Consider the following 19,383-nt stretch of genomic DNA (forward strand, 5'->3'; position numbering starts at 1 on the left):
ATTGTCGCACCCCTCGTGGCGTGTCAGGGGCCGGAGCGCGGCTGCGCACCAGCCCGTTTGCGACGTGGAGCGCGGCGGGGCGCAGGCGCGGGGCCGCCTTCTCCCCCCTCCCCTCGGCGCCGAGCAGAGCCCGAGGCCGCCGGCCCCGACGCCTCCGGGGAGCGGGCTCTGAGGGCCGGTCGCTCCCCGCCCGCTTCTGTGCTTGTGGCCCGGTGCCGCCGCCTCCGCGCGGGACCGGGCAGCGTGGAGGATGAGCTGGTTCAACGCCTCGCAGCTGTCCAGCTTCGCCAAGCAGGCGCTGTCGCAGGCCCAGAAGTCCATCGACCGGGTGTTGGACATCCAGGCCGAGGAGAGCCCCTGGCCCGACGCCGTCATCCCCGACTACGGTGACGGTAAGCGTGGGTGACGGTGGGCTGCCCTCGCCGTGCCCCCGGCCCCCCGTGTGGGGTGGGCTGAGCCGCCTCCCCTCCCGGCCCTTGCAGCGGGGTTGGCCGGGGCGGCGCCTTCCCCTCAGCCGCCTCCTCCTCCGCGCCCCTCCCGTCTCTCCCCCTAACTCGGGGCGGGGGTTTAACCAGCCCTGCCCGTCTGAAGCCCGTTCCGCAGCGCTGGGGTGCTTCTCGTCCCGTTTACAGGCAGGAAGGGATAACACTGACAAAGGGCTGAGGAACCCTCAGCAGCACACGCAGTACCCCGTTGTTGTCACCGGTGTCGTGCTTTTCTTGCATGGGTAGCACTGCACTTCATACCCGTGTTTCTGAAGGCGTTATTTTGTTTGCCGAGGGACTAATAGGTGATAAAATCCGTTCCGTTAATAAAAAAGGGAGGAAATCATGTTATTTCTGAGGCGTGCATCCTCTCTCTTTGCGACAGGAAGAGCAGAGTAGAAGCTGAAAGTCAGGTCTGGGTAAGCCAAGTGAAGTTTCCACTCTTTGTGGTGTTAGGTTCATAATCCTCCAACAGCTGCTGAGAGGAATGTGTTGGTGGAAAAACTGCCACGGCTGGGTTATGAGGAAGTGTCTCTGTTGTGAGTGTGCTAATGTAGGACCAGAATGAATGGTCAGCCCTAAATTGCTGTTTTGAAATGAAAGAGCAAAAAGGAGCTCTCTCGTTAGAAACTTTTTTTCCCCCGTAAATAAGTAGTATCTCAAATATAAGAATGAGTAAAGAAATCTGTAGTCAATGTCCTTACTGCGCCTATGTTTAGGAGAACTGTATGTTGTTTGTAGGAGGAGGTTATTTTCAGGTGTACCCACAGCACAGTTAGATTTCTGAAAATCAAAAGCCGTAACAATTGAAAGTGTTTTCTAGGTTAGTAGCTCGCTCAACAAAGCGTAGGGGTAGTTCTGCTTGTCTTCGTCCCTTTGTGGGAGCAAGGACTCAGCAGTTGCTTACTTAATCCAGTGTTGTCTTAAATTACAGGATTGTTTATAGAAGACTGTCTTGTGCTTAGTTTCTTTAAACTTTAAACTTGTCCAAAATGTTCTTAAATTTAATTTATATCATAGTATGTATAGTAGTTCTGTAATTCATAAGGAAAGCAGCAAAGACCAGCCTGCATCTGTTTTTCAGGGAAAATGTATTTGTTTTTAAAAGAAGTCAAAATATTTTCTGAATGTTACAGTTCCTTCACAGGGCTTTTTGTGAAGCTGTTGAATCATAGACAGGGTAGTAATCAATCAGATGTTTGTAGTATTTTTGGCAATGAGAACAGTAATTATCTCAATGTCAAGTCTTCGGGCCAATAGGTATCAACAGTTTCTAAAAGTGGTAGTCTACTTTAAATATTATAATTCAATGTTTTTTAAGAGATATTGTTGTATAAAGCAAGCTTGTTTTTAAGTAGTCCGAAATAGTCACGTTATCCGGATGATGTTTGTAAGTACAAAATAAAATTTGATAGTATTTTTTTATTTATCTTTCTTACTTGGGATACTACTGAAATTTGATGCTGAAATTCTTATTATCCTTGCTGTTGACAAGTCCTGGAAAACCTGCAAGAAATACAATAATAGGAGCTGTTGATGTTGTTTTAGGGTGACTTCAGAACTAATCAATTCAGTATTTCTCCACAGGAGAAGAAGAAACTATCATCTTAGCTGGGCTGCTGGCAATGTGTATTGTCAGCTTCATGTTGCTTGGTGTGAGGAAAAATATGAAGCTTGTCACAAAGTGAAAGGGCAGGAACACTTCTTATAGTGTAAATTCTACAAATATTTAAGGCTTATTTCCCCTCTCTCTCCTGTAATGGTGTGTGAAGTGTTTGTGTGCTACTGGAAGATAACTTTTAAGACCTAGGAATTGTTTCCTCCTTTTGTAATCTGTATAATTCTCTACTTTTAAACTACAGGTTTTCAGATTGTTTTGCCTAACCTTCTCTCACTACTGGATGCAGGAGGCCACATTCTCTTTTGCTTATTCCCTTTGCAAAGGAAATGTCTGCTTTTTGTGCCCAAATAGGCTTCAGGCTTGCCTTATAACTTCCAGAATGTTGTGTGGGCTTGTTTCCCCTTCCCAGATGCTTTCTTTTTGAAATTCTCACTCTTGGATTTACTGGTGTAATTTGTGTAATGGTTTCTTTCTGCCTTTGCTATAGTTACTGTTTAACAGAGAGGGAGCAAGTTGATTCCATTCAGGTACTCCTACTTTTTAGAAGTGTCTGTGTCTGCCTTAAGTCTTAGAATTACTGCATGTCTCCCTTAAGCTTCTTTTGCTTTGTCTAAAAATCAGTTCCAAGCTTTGTTAGGAAGTAGTAACAAAAATGATGCTGTTTGTGATCATGTATATTATTCACTTTAATTTATATGATATTGAAAACTTTTTTCTGAACTGTTGCATCTAAGATGACAAATACTGAAAAGTAATACATTTTAAGTGTTCTTGGCCTATCTCTTTTTTTTTTTCCTATTGTTTTAGGAACAAATTCTCTCATAAGTGGAGGATGGGATACATCTTCCTGGGGCTTAAGTTCAAATACAGAACCACAGAATCAACCAATATCACCAACAGCAATCACTAAGCCAGTGAGGAGGACAGTAGTAGATGAATCTGAAAACTTCTTCAGTGCCTTTCTCTCTCCAACAGACGTTCAGAGTATACAGAAAAATCCAGTGGTGTCCAAACCTCCAGCCAAATCACAGCGACCCAAAGAGGAAGTCAAAAGCACTTTAAAGGAGTCTCAGCACCCCAGTCAGCTGGAAGTGCCAGTGACAACAGAGGCAGAGGTGAAGGATTGCTCTGTAGCTGGCCTAGTGGACTTGCAAAACCTTGATATTCCTAAGGAGAAATTAGAGGAGAATTCTGTGCTTAAATCTAATGCCAAGCATGAAGAAAGCACAAATGAAGTTACAGACAAAAACGCGTCTGCTCTAAATTTGGAAGTACCTGAAGATGCTCTTAATGAAAAATCTAGTGCAGGAGGGGATGGAACGGGAGGCGCACCAGATAGCGCTTCTCAGCCTCTTAATGCAGGTACAAGAGACATGGGTTTGGAAACTAAGGAGCGAAAGACTGAGGACAGGCAAAGCAATACACCGTCACCTCCGGTTAGCACTTTCTCCTCGGGGACATCCACAACTAGTGACATTGAAGTACTGGACCATGAAAGTGTAATAAGTGAGAGCTCAGTAAGTTCAAGACAAGAAGCTGCAGATTCAAAATCCAGTCTTCATCTAATGCAAACATCATTTCAGCTTTTATCTACATCTGCCTGTGCAGATTATAATCGTTTAGATGACTTTCAAAAAATGACCGAGAGCTGCTGCTCCTCTGATGCTTTTGAAAGAATTGATTCATTTAGTGTACAGTCTTTAGATAGTAGAAGTGTAAGCGAAATAAATTCAGATGATGAGTTATCAGGCAGGGCTTCTGCTTCAGCATCTGTCGCTGTCAGTCCTTCTGCGCCAAAGACAGAAACAGTTGATGCCCTGAAAAATAAATCTGAAAATTTGAATGACACTCCTGTTGTACATTCTGAGGAAGCCGAGATGGAAGAGAGTGGGAGAAGCGCAACCCCTGTTAATTCTGAGCAGCCAGATGTTTTGGTTGCTACTGTGCAAACTGTTGAAGAACAGATTGTGAAAGAGGAGACTGAGCTACAGCAGGATGCTGCTGACAAATTGTTAGAAGAGGACAGTGAAAAGCAAGAGCTTAAAAAGGTAACTGTAAAACTTTTTTTTTGTAAACACACCTTTTAATTACAAATGAAACTCCTATCGTCTCCTTATGTATCTTCTGCAGTGGAAGAATACTGTTGAAATTTCTGGCCAAATGTTTTTGGGCTTCACCTAATCCACCTAGTTATCATTATTGGGAATTGCGAGTAGTGCTAGCAAACAGAAAGCCTTCATAAGTCAAATGTGTTATTTTAATTCTTTGATGTAATTTTTTTTTCTGTGAAGGGTGGAGGAGATTCCTTGAAGTATTTTGATTTGAATTATCGCACTACAAGGCTTTAGTATTTCGGCAATAATCAAACCAATATTTTGCAAGCATTTTTTTTTTCCATGGGCTTACAAACGGTGAAAATTTGAATGCATTCTGGGAGCATTATGCATATTCGTTGAGGATAGCAGTAGCTGGTGTAAATAAGTCCTTTTTATTAGATAAATGAATGTTCGTTTTTTAGCAGAAATAATCTTTCCTTTTAAAAAGGAGTACACTAGCTTTTTAATGAAGAAGATAGGCATAGTTGTGAATAGTGAATAGATTAAAAGAAATTTGTATGGCTAATTTAGATAGATGGGATGACTAGAAGTGTGACAAAGTAGGGTATTTAAGTGTACGGATGGCTAAACTGGAGCTTTGAAGCAATGTGTTTTGCCCAGTTCTGCCAGGATATTGTTTGCACTATCTTTTTTTCAATTTCCTTGGTCACCTTCCTGTCTCTCTATTCTTGTTTTTAATTTCTGAGCTCCTTTGACATGTGTTCTGCTTTTTAATTTGCATTTTGCTTTGCTCATAGTCTGTGTGCCTAATATGTGACATAAAAGGGCCCTGTAGGCATGCTGGCAATACTGATGCTGTTTCTGATAATAATAAAGGAAAAGCAATTGCTTATGGGAGTTCATAAAACCCCAATGTAATCTGTGTTTTAAGGAAAGCATTTTTTGTGTAAATTGTACAGAATGTCAGTGTAAATTCCTTAGGAAACTCCAAAGCCATGGACTGTTATCGATAAGTTTTCCTAACTTAAATGGTTATACACTGTGGGAAATAGTGATAATGGTCCACAGCTAATTTTGTCTTTCATTGGCCATATTGAGCTACACTTATAGAATCTGTTTCATTTGTTCATATTTGTATGTTTGCATGTATGTTTTTGTTATTTCTCTAGATTTAGCTTTCCAAAATCTGGTGTTAAGAAATGATTTTGATGATGTGAGCTAAGAGCTCTTGACCCTGCCTGAAAGTTTTCTTCCCTCATCTGATGCTGTTTTGCTGCTTTGTGCTAAGGTTTCACTGAGGAGACCTTCCACTGTAAATTACTTTGTGATTCTGTAAAGAGTGGGAGTCTTAATGGTTAATGTTAGCTATGGTTTTATAGGCTATCAGCTTTGTTTAAAAAATTCATTTATAATTAAATATAAGTGATGATTTTGTTGAGGAACTTGGAGCTGAGCCACATGTGCTTACTTAGTAGGATTTCTGCACCTGTAGAAAACAGGTGTTTTGTGTTTAGATATTGCTTAGTTCTAAATTAATGTGGCAGAAACATGGTAATCTTCACTGACTTTTACCTCAAATTCCTAAAAACATTGACAACTTCAGCTTTAAATAGTGTTGGGAGGGAATGGTGGGGGGGAAAGGGGAAGCCTGCCCCTCTTGTGTTTTAATTGTCCCATTCATCTGATCTTTATCTGTAAAAACATTGTCCAGATGATTGATTCATTAACTGAGAAACTGGAGAAGAGGGAAATACAGTTATTAAGTACTAGTAAAGAAAAGGCACGCCTGGAAGAAGCTTATGATAACCTAAAAGAGTAAGTATGCAAATATACACAGTAGTGGGTGTAACTGTAACTTTGCTGTGACACAATCAGTAGACAATATCATAAAATAAATAGCTTTATAACTAGAACAAAGATTGCAAGAGATGTGCACTGTTTGGGAAAGGTGGAAATAATGATTGCATGTGCTCTGATGGTGTTTTTTTTAAAGATGTGTTATTTCTTGGGCCCAAAATCTCTTTTGGGAAGAGGCTAGTGAAAGATATTTCAGTAAGTAAGCAGTAGGAATGACAAACAGATGTGTAGAGTCAGACTTGGTTATTAATAAAGATCTTTGTTTTAAGACTGGATTCAGTTTTTAAGGGAGACTGACTTTTCTGATACAGATGGATGAACCTGATCTACTAAGTAATTTGCTGACTAAAATGTAGGCAATGAAAGTGTGGTAGAAGGGCTGGTTTTAGGGAAAAACCTGAATTCGTTATTTAATTCAGTTAAAACTAAAAGGGGGGGAAAAAAGTTGGATTTGCCAGTTTACTGATCAAATACCAAGTTTAAAAGTCTACAGATAATATGTGAAGGTATTTAATGACTAAATTGATCTTATCTTAAAAATACATTTAATCATTCGCCTTGAATATGATACAGATTATGGTTAATCAGAAAGAACTTGATTAAGGGGCAAAACATTTAAGGTGAATCAAGCATTTCATTGGTAAATTACTGAATTAATGAAGATCTTTGATCACTACTTCTAATATGGATGTGTTTTTTGACTTTCTGTTAACATGTATAAAATAAAATAAACCCCACACACATTTTAAAAGCATTTAAGATGACCTGTTGCAAACTGCTTGGAATGTGGTATAACTGTGCAACTGTTCTGAAATGTTAATGTTAAATGTAGCGAAATGTTTAGAATGAAAGAAGAGAGCAGTAGCCTTTCATCTCTTAAAGAGGAGTTTGCTCAGCGAATTGCAGATGCTGAAAAGAAGCTCCAGCTAGCCTGCAAAGAGAGAGATGCAGCTAAAAAGGTAATTTGACTTTTTAGTGAAATTAATGTTTATTACTTTAGAACACGTTTAAATTTCTTGAGTAAATTTCTAAAAATTAAGCTAGGGAAAAGCATGAGACTGACAGGTACTATCTCGTGGTATTAGTAACTAGCATAAGCTGATTGTAGCCTCCCAGGCTGCTTGTTGTTTCATTCTGTTGACATGTGTATTCTTGCAGCTGAGTTGTGAACCAAATTAGGGAACTCATTTAAGTTCAGTTTAGTCTGGTTTGGGAAAAAATAGCTTTAACAGTTGTTCTCCTTTACCTTGTACCCATATATGCGTTTGCATTGGTGTGAGGGAGAAAAATGGCCTGGGGATGTGGGTGAGTAGCCAAGAATGGGAATGGCTTCTTTAGAGGATTAACTGGTAGGAAAATTAAGACCTGATGATGGATTGGTTTGGAATGAGCAAAGAAATCTGCAGCAACAAAGTTTATGGAGTTCAAATATTCTTGACCTGGCATCACAGTATTACATTTCTGTACCTTATTGCTAGTCTGCAAAAAGTAAACTCAAATCTGTAACTGGAAAAAAAAAATCACAGTTGTTTTGTCACTGTATGTGTCACTGTTAGCACAGTAGTAAGTTGAAATAGAAGAATCATCTGATAGCTATGTGTGAATATAACAGTTCCTTTTTACTATATTGCAAAAGTTTCTATAAAGTGAAATGGAAGGAGGAGTTGGAACAAATTGTACAGAGAATTTATGGAGTCTCAGTCCTTGGAGGTTTTTAAAATTGATGGCATAAGGCTCTGAGCAATCTGATTTGATGAGATAATCTCCAGTGTTCTCTTCCAACTTAAACTGTGTTCAAAGAAAAGCCTTTTGAGAGGAAGGGGAGAAGAAAAAGGTGATCAGTGTAACTTACTGCGTGTTTTTCCCTAAATATATTTTCATAAATGATCTTAAGTATTTTATCCTATTATTTAGGAAGTAAAGACTGTTAAAGAAGAACTGGCTACTAGACTTAACACCAATGAAACTGCCGAATTACTGAAAGAAAAAGAAGAGCAAATCAAAGGATTAATGGAGGAAGGTCAGAAGTAATATTTTTTTAATAGTAAAAATTTGTAGAATAATTTGAAATGCACTGCCTTCACAGACTAACCTTCTTTATGCAGGCAAAAAATACAACATTTGAAGCATGCTAGATGTTTCTGAACATTTGAACCATTTAGTTAATAGCAAAGAGCAACAGGAGGGATCAGTCAAATACACTTGGCTAGAGGGGTACTTTCTGCAGTATGTATTAAAAGGTGCTGCAAGCTAGAACCGGCATGCAGTACAACACTCCATGCTCCACTCAGCAGAAATCTAACTAGGGTATTGTTCAAGGCATTTCTACAGTGTCTCCCTTACTACTTTTTAAATTTGGAATTAAAATATAGTTACTAAAGGAACAGGCCATTTTGGGTTTTTTTTTCCTGATGTGATGATCTCATTTGCTTTTCTTCCAAAGCCTTTCACTGCCTATCCTATCTCACTATAGCTTAGTGTAGCGAGGTCATCTCAGAATAAAGTAGATTTAAAACTTAAGAACTTGCATGAAAAAAATGTAAGAGTAAGTGTTTCCATACGTATTTGTTTATTATTTTCATGGGACTGAAGAGCAGGGAGAGGTGTGAATAGAGAGAGTCATAGAATAACAGCAATGTGCACTAGCTTTATGTTCATTTTCTTCACAGGAGAAAAGCTTTCCAAGCAGCAGCTGCACAATTCCAACATTATTAAGAAATTAAGAGCCAAAGAGAAAGAGAGAGAAAATATTAACACAAAACAGAACAAAAAGATTAAGGAATTGGAAGAGGAGTTGCAGCATTTAAAACAGGTGAGATATTGGGATTTTTTTTTTTAAAAGCTTTTTATATTAGCTGCAGAGTAACCTTTTTGGGGAGGCTCTAGGTAGACGGATATTTTTTCCTTTTCTGGGAGCCTTCTCTATTTCATGTTATCAGAACACTGGGATGTGATTTCTGGATGTGTTCTCAGAGCAGTTTACAACTACGGTCATGTATCTTTCCAGCAACTTGTTTGCACTTGCACTGCTGGTTATCAGGTGGGCTGACCAAATTCAGTACACTCAATTTTAATTGGAAAGCCTGCACCAGCAAAATTTGGGCAGTTCTTTTTGTTTGTTTTTGGTTTTGTGGTTTTTTTTTTCTCGATTAGTGATTGAATCAAGACCTTACAAGCAGCAGACCCAGTATGAGGAAGTATGTGACACTGCAACCCCCTCCTCTGGGGAAGATGGGGTAGCAAAACCTTTCTCTTTTGGCAAAGTGCTAGATCGGTTCAGTCGTTTTGTGTACCTTCGTGCTGAATTGGTTGCCACAGTTGTCCTTGTCCTCAGATGGTGTTGCCTACCTACCCCACGTACTGGGTTTAGTCTCATGCTTCTGGTTTGCACTCTAATAGGTGCTTGATGGCAAGGAAGATCTTGAGAAGCAGCACCGAGACAGCATTAAACAACTGAACAGCGTTGTAGAGCGACAAGAAAAGGATCTTGCTAAACTTCAGGTGGAAGTGGAAGACCTTGAAGAACGGAACAGAAGTGGCCAGGCTGCGCTTGACAGTGCATACAAGTAAGCAGATATTTGTGTGCCTCTCTTCAGCTATACGTTCAGCTTCTGTGTCTATTTCTTGTGCAATGCTTCTGAAATGTTAATATATAACGTTATTTGCGAAGTCGCTGTTGGCATTGTATAAACTGTAAAAAGCATTGCTTTCCCAATCCAGGGAACTTGCAGATCTTCATAAAGCTAATGCTACAAAGGACAGTGAGGCACAAGAAGCAGCCCTAAGTCGGGAAATGAAGGCAAAGGAAGAGCTTGGGTTAGCTCTGGAGAAGGCACAGGATGAGGCACGACAGCAACAAGAAGCTTTGGCGATTCAGGTGGGTCTTAAATGCAGTGAATAAAACTTTTTAATTGAGCAAATGCATGTACTCATCTGGCATAATGAACCAGATGCAATATAAGGTGGAACTCATTTTTGTGTACTTAGCAAATACCTGGTGGATTTCTTTCCTGTGAATTTGTTCAGTGTTCAGTGGTAGTTGTGCTAAGCTTTAAAATTTTAATTTTTATTTAAAAATACTTTTAATTTTACTTGTCTGAATAAAGGTACTTTGACGGGCTCTATGTTAAGTTTGTAGTGCTCTTACCATGATGCAAAGTTCAAGAAATAGCGCAACTATTTGTGTGCATGCACAACTTAAGCCTTTAATTTATAAATGGACGTACCCTATCTGACAGTGTTTAAAAATGGTATAGGACTGTAGCAATGACTAGGTGGTACTGTAACTTTTGTCAAGAGATTAGTGACTGCATCCTGTTTATTTAGGTGGCAGACCTGAGGCTAGCACTACAACGTGCAGAACAGCAGGCAGCAAGAAAAGAAGACTATTTACGCCAGGAAATCGGTGAATTACAACAGGTACTGGAGCAAATAGATGATGCCAACTTGTATTTGCAAGAAGGGCTTCTGAAAACTGAAAATGAAATGCTAGCATGACGTTAATAGCCTGAAAAAGAGGCTTTGTTTTCCTGGTTACCTGCAGTATTTTTCCTGTGTAGAATAACAGTAAAAATATTAAAGGAAATGGGTTTTTTAATCACATATTGAAAACAAAATCCTAATTTTGATGATGCCTTTTAAATGTAATGATATCCTTTTAGTACAAACAGATTATGGCCATTAAGTTTGTATTAGTCCTCTAAAATTGCTAGCAAATATGTTTTAAATGACATTTTAGCTGCTGCTTAAGAATACTTTTCTTGTTCTTAAGGTTCAGAAGATGAATAGATTGTTTCCAAAATGTTTCAAGTGTTGTCCAGAGGGCTCTTGAAATTTAAATATCTAGGCCGTTGTTCTATCATGTATCTAAAAAATGTTAGGCTTCTATCTGGAAATTTCACACTTCACTGTGAGTCTGAACGTATGAATTTTAGAATGTAAAGCAACTGCTATGTGATTAGCTGAATTTTGTATTAGTCTTAATCCATCATATGATTTTAAAGCTTAATTGTGATTTCAGAGACTCCAAGAAGCAGAGAGCAGGAACCAAGAACTAAGTCAAAGTGTTACATCTGCTACACGGCCGCTTCTCCGGCAGATAGAAAATCTGCAAGCCACGCTGGGAGCACAAACCTCTGCATGGGAAAAATTGGAAAAGAACCTTTCTGACAGACTTGGTAAGATGGTTTTAGCTTTTCCTGAACAGTGAGGCTTTTGATGAAGTTGAGATGGCTGAAGGTAAATGAAAAGGGCTTAACATTTGCCCAAAGCATAGATGATCGGTCAGGAGAGATGATTTTCTGTAAGGAAGTGGTATGTGGGGTATTCTGCAAAGGTTCTTGGATAGGTAATTCACTGATTCTCTTTAAAACACAGCGTAACATAAGATTGTAAGATAAAGGTGTTAAGGTGTACGTATCCTTACGGCATCTAAAGGAAGGATAGACATTGAGACACTGGAAGTACACCAGCATTTTCAGTTGTCTAGCCTGGTGCTTAGATTCTGTATTGTAAAGGTTCAAATGATTTACTTACCTAACTGTGTAGGTAATGAGTCATATATTTGTTGATACAATAGTAATCTATTATTTTAAATGAAAAAGGCATAAAACGCCCAAAGGAGAACTTAATGGTTTTAAATAATAGGCCCGTATTATAGATGTTTGATCAAAAGAGTTAAATTCCGTGTTTTTCTTTACTTAATATTAGGTGAGTCTCAAACTCTTCTAGCAGCAGCTGCTGAGAGAGAACGGGCTGCTACAGAAGAACTTCTTTCTAATAAAATTCACATGTCTTCTACTGAATCTCAGAATAGTCTTTTAAGGCAAGAAAATACACGCCTTCAGGCTCAGCTAGAAGTGGAGAGAAACAGATTGAAGAAAATGGAAAATGAGAACAGTAGGTGAGTTGCATTTTTGGTTAACAGTGTCTCTTTAAAATTGCAGTGAAATGGAGTAAGCTATCTTAACCATCTGCAGCAGATCTCTTTGCAAGTTGGCAGACTTGATACAACAGTGCAAAATTATGGCAGCTATTGATAAAGTTGCCCAGCTTGTTAATATTATTTTGGCTGAAGTATGTTACTTTCATAATGTTTTAAAGACTTGATGCTATGTTTGGTTTAAAAGTATATGAATCTACAGTAAACTCAGAATACTTACTGACTTTGTCTACCTCTTTCTTTCCTCAATGCAGGTATGAGGTTGAACTAGAAGGACTCAAAGATGAGTATGCAAAAACCTTGGAAGATGCAAAGAAAGAAAAGGTATTGCCTACTTCAGCTTTAAGCTATGTTGTCGTTGAAGTCTGAGCTAGCAGGAGTTTAACAACCTGTATTTATTTTTGTAGACGCTGCTAGCTACTCAGTTAGAAATGGAGAAGATGAAAGTTGAACAAGAAAGAAAGAAGGCAATTTTTGTGCAAGAAGCAGCAAAGGAGAAGGTACCAAACCCTAACATTTCTGTTCAGGCTTACTGACACTCATTATTTTAGTAGATATGTAGAACCTGAAACTGTTGCAAGCAACAAAGTGGACTTAGAGCAGTACGGTATATACCGTCAGCCCAGACATGAGGGACTTGGCTTTTTTGTTATTGTGACTGCCTTCTATTTCCAGTGAAATAAGTGCTTGTGTGATGCTCATTGAAATGAATCTTGAGTAACAGTCTCTTTAACCTGAGAAGAGATAAAATATGGTTAATGATTGGTTTAATCTTCTGATTTTTTTTGAATTCTTGGATTTTGAACTCTTGGATTCTTTTTCTTCTGAAGCTACTTGTTTTCTTTGCTTAGACTACTAGTATTGCTTCCACTGAATTCCTGTTTTGCGTTTCATATGGCTGTGTGTAATGTACCACATGCTTTCCAGCTTAAGTCACAGAACAGTCCTCAAGAATCAGTACCTTTGTTACTGCTAATTAGCAGTTGATACTCAAGTAAAACAGTTTCTATTTCTGGTTTCTTACCATCTCCAGTTCTAAAATCCAAGTGCTTTATCCTTCAGAGGCTAGCATGCTTTCAGATGCTGCCTGTAAAAAGAGGCCAGTCTGGAGGGTATGTTAGTAAGGTATTAGCACGTGAGAAATCTCAGAATTGAATTTATACGCTGTATTTAAAAAAACAAAAATTAACTTGCATTCTAGAAAGAAACATACTTCTGGGTTTAGGATATTCTTCCTGTGATACATTTGGACATACAAAACTGCCTCTGAATCTCCCATAGCTATTTGAAAGAGAAATTCTTTTGGTGTAATTTGCAACTTCTGTCTTCGTTTCCTGAAAAGTCTGAGGATTTGAATGTAGCCTAGAAGTGTTTGTAGCACGGTAATTCTTCATTGTTGAACTTTCCTATGTTTTAGGGATGGGGGAAGGGGAAAGGTTATCTGTCACATTATGTTCTATAGTTGGTGGTGGAACAGGACAGTATTCTTTACAAAATCTGTCTTTTGCTATCTTGTAAACTTTTTTTCTTTATGTAACTGGTGATGTTGTGGGGTTTTGTGTTTTTTGTTTTTTTTTTTTTTTTTTTTAAGGATCGGAAGTCATTTACAGTTGAAACTGTTTCAAGTACTCCGACTATGTCACGCTCTAGTTCCATAAGTGGAGTTGACATGGCAGGTCTTCAGACATCTTTCCTCTCACAGGTATCATATATCAGTTATATTGGCCTTTTTTTTGACAGACAGCTTTTTTTCCTCTTCAAGAACGTTTATTAATGTAGAAAATGACTCTTCAAGAGTATATTGGCCTGCCTTAGGGTAATTCCTGTGCAGAAATGCCTAAAACCTGCTTGTAAAAGTCTATGATTGTAAAACATCTGTGAAAGACTCCGTGAAACTACAACTTTTATTGCAGAGCAATACATACACGTATTGGTGCTGAGTTCACATGTCTAATTTCATGTAGAAGAATTGAATAACATTAGTAGGAGTCAAATGAATTTATTTTTTTCTAGCCATCCTGGTTTAGGGCACAACCCTGCTCCCTAGGCAATGTGATTGACTGTTGTGGTCTGTGCAAAGTCTGCTGCTTTCCAGTGGACACAGTTATCGATGTCCAAGTTAAATGATGATTGTATAGGTGACATGAGAACTTGCCAGTAAGGAGCTATCTTAAATTGTACCTATTCACCTTAAGCTTTTGTTTTAAAAACAAACTTTAAGCATTGAAATGCTTGCCTAGTAATGGTATAATTTTAAATCTTAAATGAAATAATACTTTGGGAGAGGGAAGGTTCCGAAGGGTACACGTTCTTGTCTATAATTTTAAGCTTCTGTAACCTTTTGTTTGTAGGATGATCCTCATGATCACTCATTTGGGCCAATAGCTACTAGTGGGAGCAATCTTTATGATGCTATAAGGATGGGAGCAGGTTCAAGTATAATTGAAAACCTTCAATCACAGCTAAAACTAAGAGAAGGAGAGATTTCACATCTACAGGTATGGTATTTGAAGTTATATAACCAAACACAGCATTTATAAGAGTAAATACTAATGCAATCAATACTATATTCAAATTTTATATTCAATATAACATCAATTTTATCTTCAGAGAGCTTGGTCCCTCTCCTCACAGCAGAGTGCATTCACTTTTCCCCTTTCATAACAATTCTATTAACCAGAATAACCACTGGAGTTATACGTAGGGAAGAGCAAGAGAAGGAGTTGTTGCTTCCCTTCTTTTTTTGGCAAGGACCTTATCCAGAAAACGGAACTTGTCTATCTGAAAAAGAAAAAAACAAACAACAAACCACTGATCAAATTTGAGAAGAAAGTGAGAGTGCTTCCAGAGTGTGCTGTTTCATAGTCTGGCTTAAGAAAAAGCCTTAATTACTGTAGCAAAATATTTTGATGCAGTGTTTTATGAATATGGTAAATTCTTTCCTCCTCCTAATTGTTAAGTGTTTACCTTAGCTGGAAATCGGAAACCTTGAGAAAACTCGATCAATAATGGCAGAAGAACTGGTTAAATTAACAAATCAAAATGATGAACTTGAAGAAAAAGTGAAGGAAATACCAAAATTACGTGCACAGTTAAAGGTAAGTGTATTTCTGTTGTAAATCTGATATAAAATTGACATATTTGGGGTTGTTTTTAGGAATACCTCTATCAATTTAGGATTATAGTCAAATCTGTCCCTACTCATAAATGTCTGAAGAGCCTGGGGTTTTTTGTATGCTAGAATCTGAAAATGCCTACTCCATGACTAGGTAGTCACTTCAAAATGCAGTTATTAGAAATATGTGCTGTGCATAAGATTGCATGCTAAATCAGGGGGATAACTTTTTTCCCATTTAAGACACTTGTCTGGAAGTAGTCTTTTTAGAGGAGGGGGTGTTTTGATAAATGGCATGGACTTACGAGAGTTTGATGCAGAAATTGAATGAGTGTGCAGTACCAATACAGGTAATAGAAGTATTTTAATTCTCTGAATGTTTAAGAGCTTAAATCGAAATATTGGAAATATTTTTGGAGTAATTTCAGAAATGATCATTTTTCTTCAAATGCAGAATGTTAAATTTCTTGATGAAATATTTCACGAACTGCGGTCACTTCTGTAGTAAAACTTAGTGCAGTTTGCTAACTGTTTTAATGCTTATAGCAGTTAAACTTTAAGGTGCTTCAGTACATCCTTGGAAGCCAGCACTAATTCTTTGTAGTCAAGGATCATTGTCTTTGGAATATTTTCTTTTTATATGGAGTATAAATCTAGCCATACTCAGAGAGTCAAAGCTTAAAGCATTTTTTACGAGTTTACTGTGTGCTTCATTGTAGAGTAGTTACACTTTGATAAAATAATGCTATTTTACTATTACTTGTTTTCCCTGGTAGTGTAAAACACTAACCTAGCAACAACTTTTTTAAAGGTGAAAAACAGTCAGATAACAAACTACATGTCCTTGCAGGATTTGGATCAAAGATACAATACAATTCTTCAGATGTATGGAGAGAAAGCAGAGGAAGCTGAAGAACTCCGACTGGATCTCGAAGATGTGAAAAACATGTACAAGACTCAGATAGATGAACTCTTAAAACAAAGACAAAATTAATTGCTGCTGGAACTCTCAACACTATATGATAACACATTGTAAAGATAATTGTTTATGTAAATGCTGAATTTAAATGTCTTGTAAAAAAATAACTGTATTATAGAAAGTGTGACTATATAACAGAGTTCATATGTTGACAAAAAAAATCAATGCTTTAAGTGTCTTGTACTGTCTGCAGTTAAATTATTTGTGCAATATTTAATTTTTTTTCTCAGTCATCCCTTATTTACATTTTTGCTAAACAGTGGACCATTTTACTTGTAAACAGTAGCAGAAATGATTGTTACCTCGTGAGACCAGCACTGGAAGGCATGAGTTTTACTAAAGCAGTCTTGGATTCATAAAGTCTGTATATTTATGAAAATGATGTTAGAAGTCTTTTTTAAGTGTTCTTAATATGAGTTTTTGTAAAATCTCATCAGTAAATTTTTAATAACAAAATAGCAGTGGCTACCTATCTGAAGCATAATTGGTGGGTATTTTTGAGAGGAGAATCTCATGTTTGTACTCGTAACATCTGAACGTGTTAGGATGGCAATTCTCTATTCTTAGACAGATTAGTCTATTTTACACTGTCCTCTAAGCAGAGTATGAGACTTTATAAATTACAGCTTCACCTTGTATATTGCTTGTGCTGTCTAGAGGCAGCAGCTCTGCTTTAATTCTAAATGTGTTTAACTTCTAACACCAAAATCTGAACTATTCTGTATTTATCCTAGGATGCTGATTTTTAACAGTAGCTAAAACAGTTCAGAAGAATGCAGAAAAATGATTATTTTTTTTAAATGCTGCTGCTCTCATGGTTTCTTGTGTGTATATATATATATATATAAAGTAGCAAGGCTTAGACTTTTTGCATAACTGTACTGTGACTTAATATAGTTTTCAAGCAAGTCTCCAGTGGCTGCAAAGTATTTCTCATGCCATTCCTGAAGCAAGGTATTGGTCAAATAGCATCCACGTGGCATGATGTTCAGCTGCATTTTCGGTAATGTCAGAGAAAACGTTTGAATTGGACCCTTGGGAATGCTGAGAATTGGGGGAAGAAGCTTGCGTTTTCCTCTCTGCATTCCAGACAGCAAATATTTTGCTACATCTCAGAACTGTAGCTGTGCCAGGCACTCGTGTGAAATGCTCGGCAATTGAAATTCTTTGCTTATCATACCATTGCCTCGAGTGTGAGAGGGTTTTTTTCACGTTTGTGCACGCTGTAATTTGTGTTAGAGCTCTGTTCCTGCTTGTGCATTCAGTGGCCTGAGAGCGAGAAAGGATGTGAATGATGAGAAATTGCTTCTGGAGAAAAGCCTCTCAGTAATATGACTCTTCTATGGGTGTGAGGGGTTTATCCCTTGGGGGGAGAACAGTGAGGCACTGAAGTTACACAGGCAAGGAAGGGTATGTTCGTGGAAAAACCTAGTTCAGTTTGAGATTCAGATTCTGAGGATTTCAATAAAGCCATAGAGCAAGAACACTAAAATTTGTCTTAACTCGCCATCTGTCATAGAAACTTTAGTAAAATAAAAGACTTTTTCCCATCCCCCATGGGGAGGTGGGAAGGAACTACCCTCTTACTATCTTAGTTTCACTTCTGGAAACCAAGGCGAAAACATTTTTCTTAAAAAAAATCAGAGTTTAACAATTTGACTTCATATTAAAGCATGGTTTAACAAACAAAACCACCAAAAATATCAAACCCACTCCATATAGAAGCACTTGTTGGAACTTACTGATTTGTTGTGTGTTAGAATTATGACATGCAAGTGTTAGAAGTTCAGCCTTTTCTTAAAAAACAACCAAACAAAAAACCCCAAACTTTTTATGGTCAAAGATTATAAATTCTATTCAGCTTTTATCTGCTACAGCGAATCAATAAATTGCTGATTTTCACAATTCTTTACTGTCTTGGTAGACAAATGCAGCGCTCAAAAAAATAAAATCCTTTGAACTTTTATTTGGACCTGTTAGTGCCAGTGCTTTTGAAGGTGACATTTCCTGTGTAGTGTGTGCGTAGATGCTCCTTAGGGGCTGACACAGGTGCAGTTTTGAGAATGTCTCAGACTATCTTGGGTTTTCAGGAAGTACTTAAGTAAGTAGGAAACTTTAACACGCAGTCAGCATTAACTGGTTTAGATGTAAAAGCATTTGTCAAAGTATTAGATTTTTAAATTTTACATAGTAGATGTAAATATTTGTATTGACTATTTTTGGATTCTTTATTCCCATTTAGCGCAACCTTTACTATTACATGAGAATCAGATGGCCTACTGTGTCTTAATCATCAAAGCCTTAGAAAACAAAGCGGCTGTTGGAAGGTAACAGACTTTATTCTGTTTTGATCATCTTTGATATAAATCTTATGTGCTTGTTTTGAAGAAACATTATGATTAATGTCTGCTCGGACACCTTAAGTTCATTGCTAGTACTGAGAGTGCCGAGAAAAGTAATGTGCAAAATGAAAGGACTGAGGTAAATGCTAATGTCTGCTTCTGTTTAAATTTATTTAGAATATTCCTCCTGAAAGCAACTAATTTATGCCTTATTTTCACTGCATATGCAAGTATGAAGAACTGCTGTGTAAAGGCTTACTCAAAGTACACTGGTCAGAGGGGGCATGTTCGAACACAGGGAGATGTTCAAAATCTTACGTATCCATACATGAGAGAGGGGAGTAGTTCTATTATTTTTTTTTGTCCTGCTACAAGTTTGTTGCAATTTATGTAGGTATGTTTTACTAAGGGCTATAATGATCCTGAATATAAAATGTAATTGGAACCCTTGGTTTCTAGTTGTAAAATGTGTATAAACTGTAAAAAAGCATGGGTCAGGGTGAAATAAAATTTTGTGCTAAGAGTGTGTTTTGGATCTCTTTGAGAAAAGGCTTAAAAATAGTTTTGTGGTGGGTGGCTATGAACTTAGGGATATGAAAGGAGAATATTGCTGAAGTTAGGATATATCAAATGTAGTTTGTATTTAGAGTTACAAATGCCAGTTAAAATCGTGAGTTGTCATGGGTGTTTAGGTACAAGAGGCTGGTTTATTTGTAAATTCACTGCGGTAATAGGATTAAAGGTAATGTGAAATTTAGACTAATTTCCTTTATTCGAGTAGAACGGCTTTCTGATTCAGCGGTATCCCTGGGGGGCCACAGCCCCCCGTGTCCCCCCGGCTTCAGTGCCGGCCTGGGCGTTTGTCACCGCGGCCGTCCCTCATTTCCCACCGGGAAAGGAGGCGAGAAGAGGGTGTTAGTGCCTACCGCCCCTGCGGCGTCTGTCAAAGCAGGAGCTGAGTACGACTGTGAGCGGCGTGGTGGGCT

General features: G+C 38.1%; 1 protein-coding gene across 1 annotated transcript; it reads left to right on the forward strand.

Annotated features, from left to right (window-relative positions):
- The first annotated feature begins 56 nt into the window (after positions 1-56).
- On the forward strand, positions 57-18,920 carry TMF1 (TATA element modulatory factor 1). The gene is made up of 17 exons (XM_054837803.1): positions 57-392; positions 2,914-4,154; positions 5,875-5,978; positions 6,853-6,979; positions 7,935-8,040; positions 8,690-8,832; positions 9,420-9,586; positions 9,741-9,897; positions 10,347-10,439; positions 11,041-11,197; positions 11,730-11,922; positions 12,216-12,285; positions 12,369-12,461; positions 13,553-13,663; positions 14,313-14,459; positions 14,934-15,059; positions 15,927-18,920. The coding sequence occupies exons 1-17, from the start codon at positions 251-253 to the stop codon at positions 16,068-16,070; spliced, it is 3,321 nt and encodes a 1,106-aa protein (XP_054693778.1). The 5' UTR covers positions 57-250; the 3' UTR covers positions 16,071-18,920.
- Positions 18,921-19,383: the final 463 nt, after the last annotated feature.

Source organism: Grus americana, chromosome 11 (assembly GCF_028858705.1).
Source record: "Grus americana isolate bGruAme1 chromosome 11, bGruAme1.mat, whole genome shotgun sequence".
NCBI lineage: Eukaryota > Metazoa > Chordata > Aves > Gruiformes > Gruidae > Grus > Grus americana.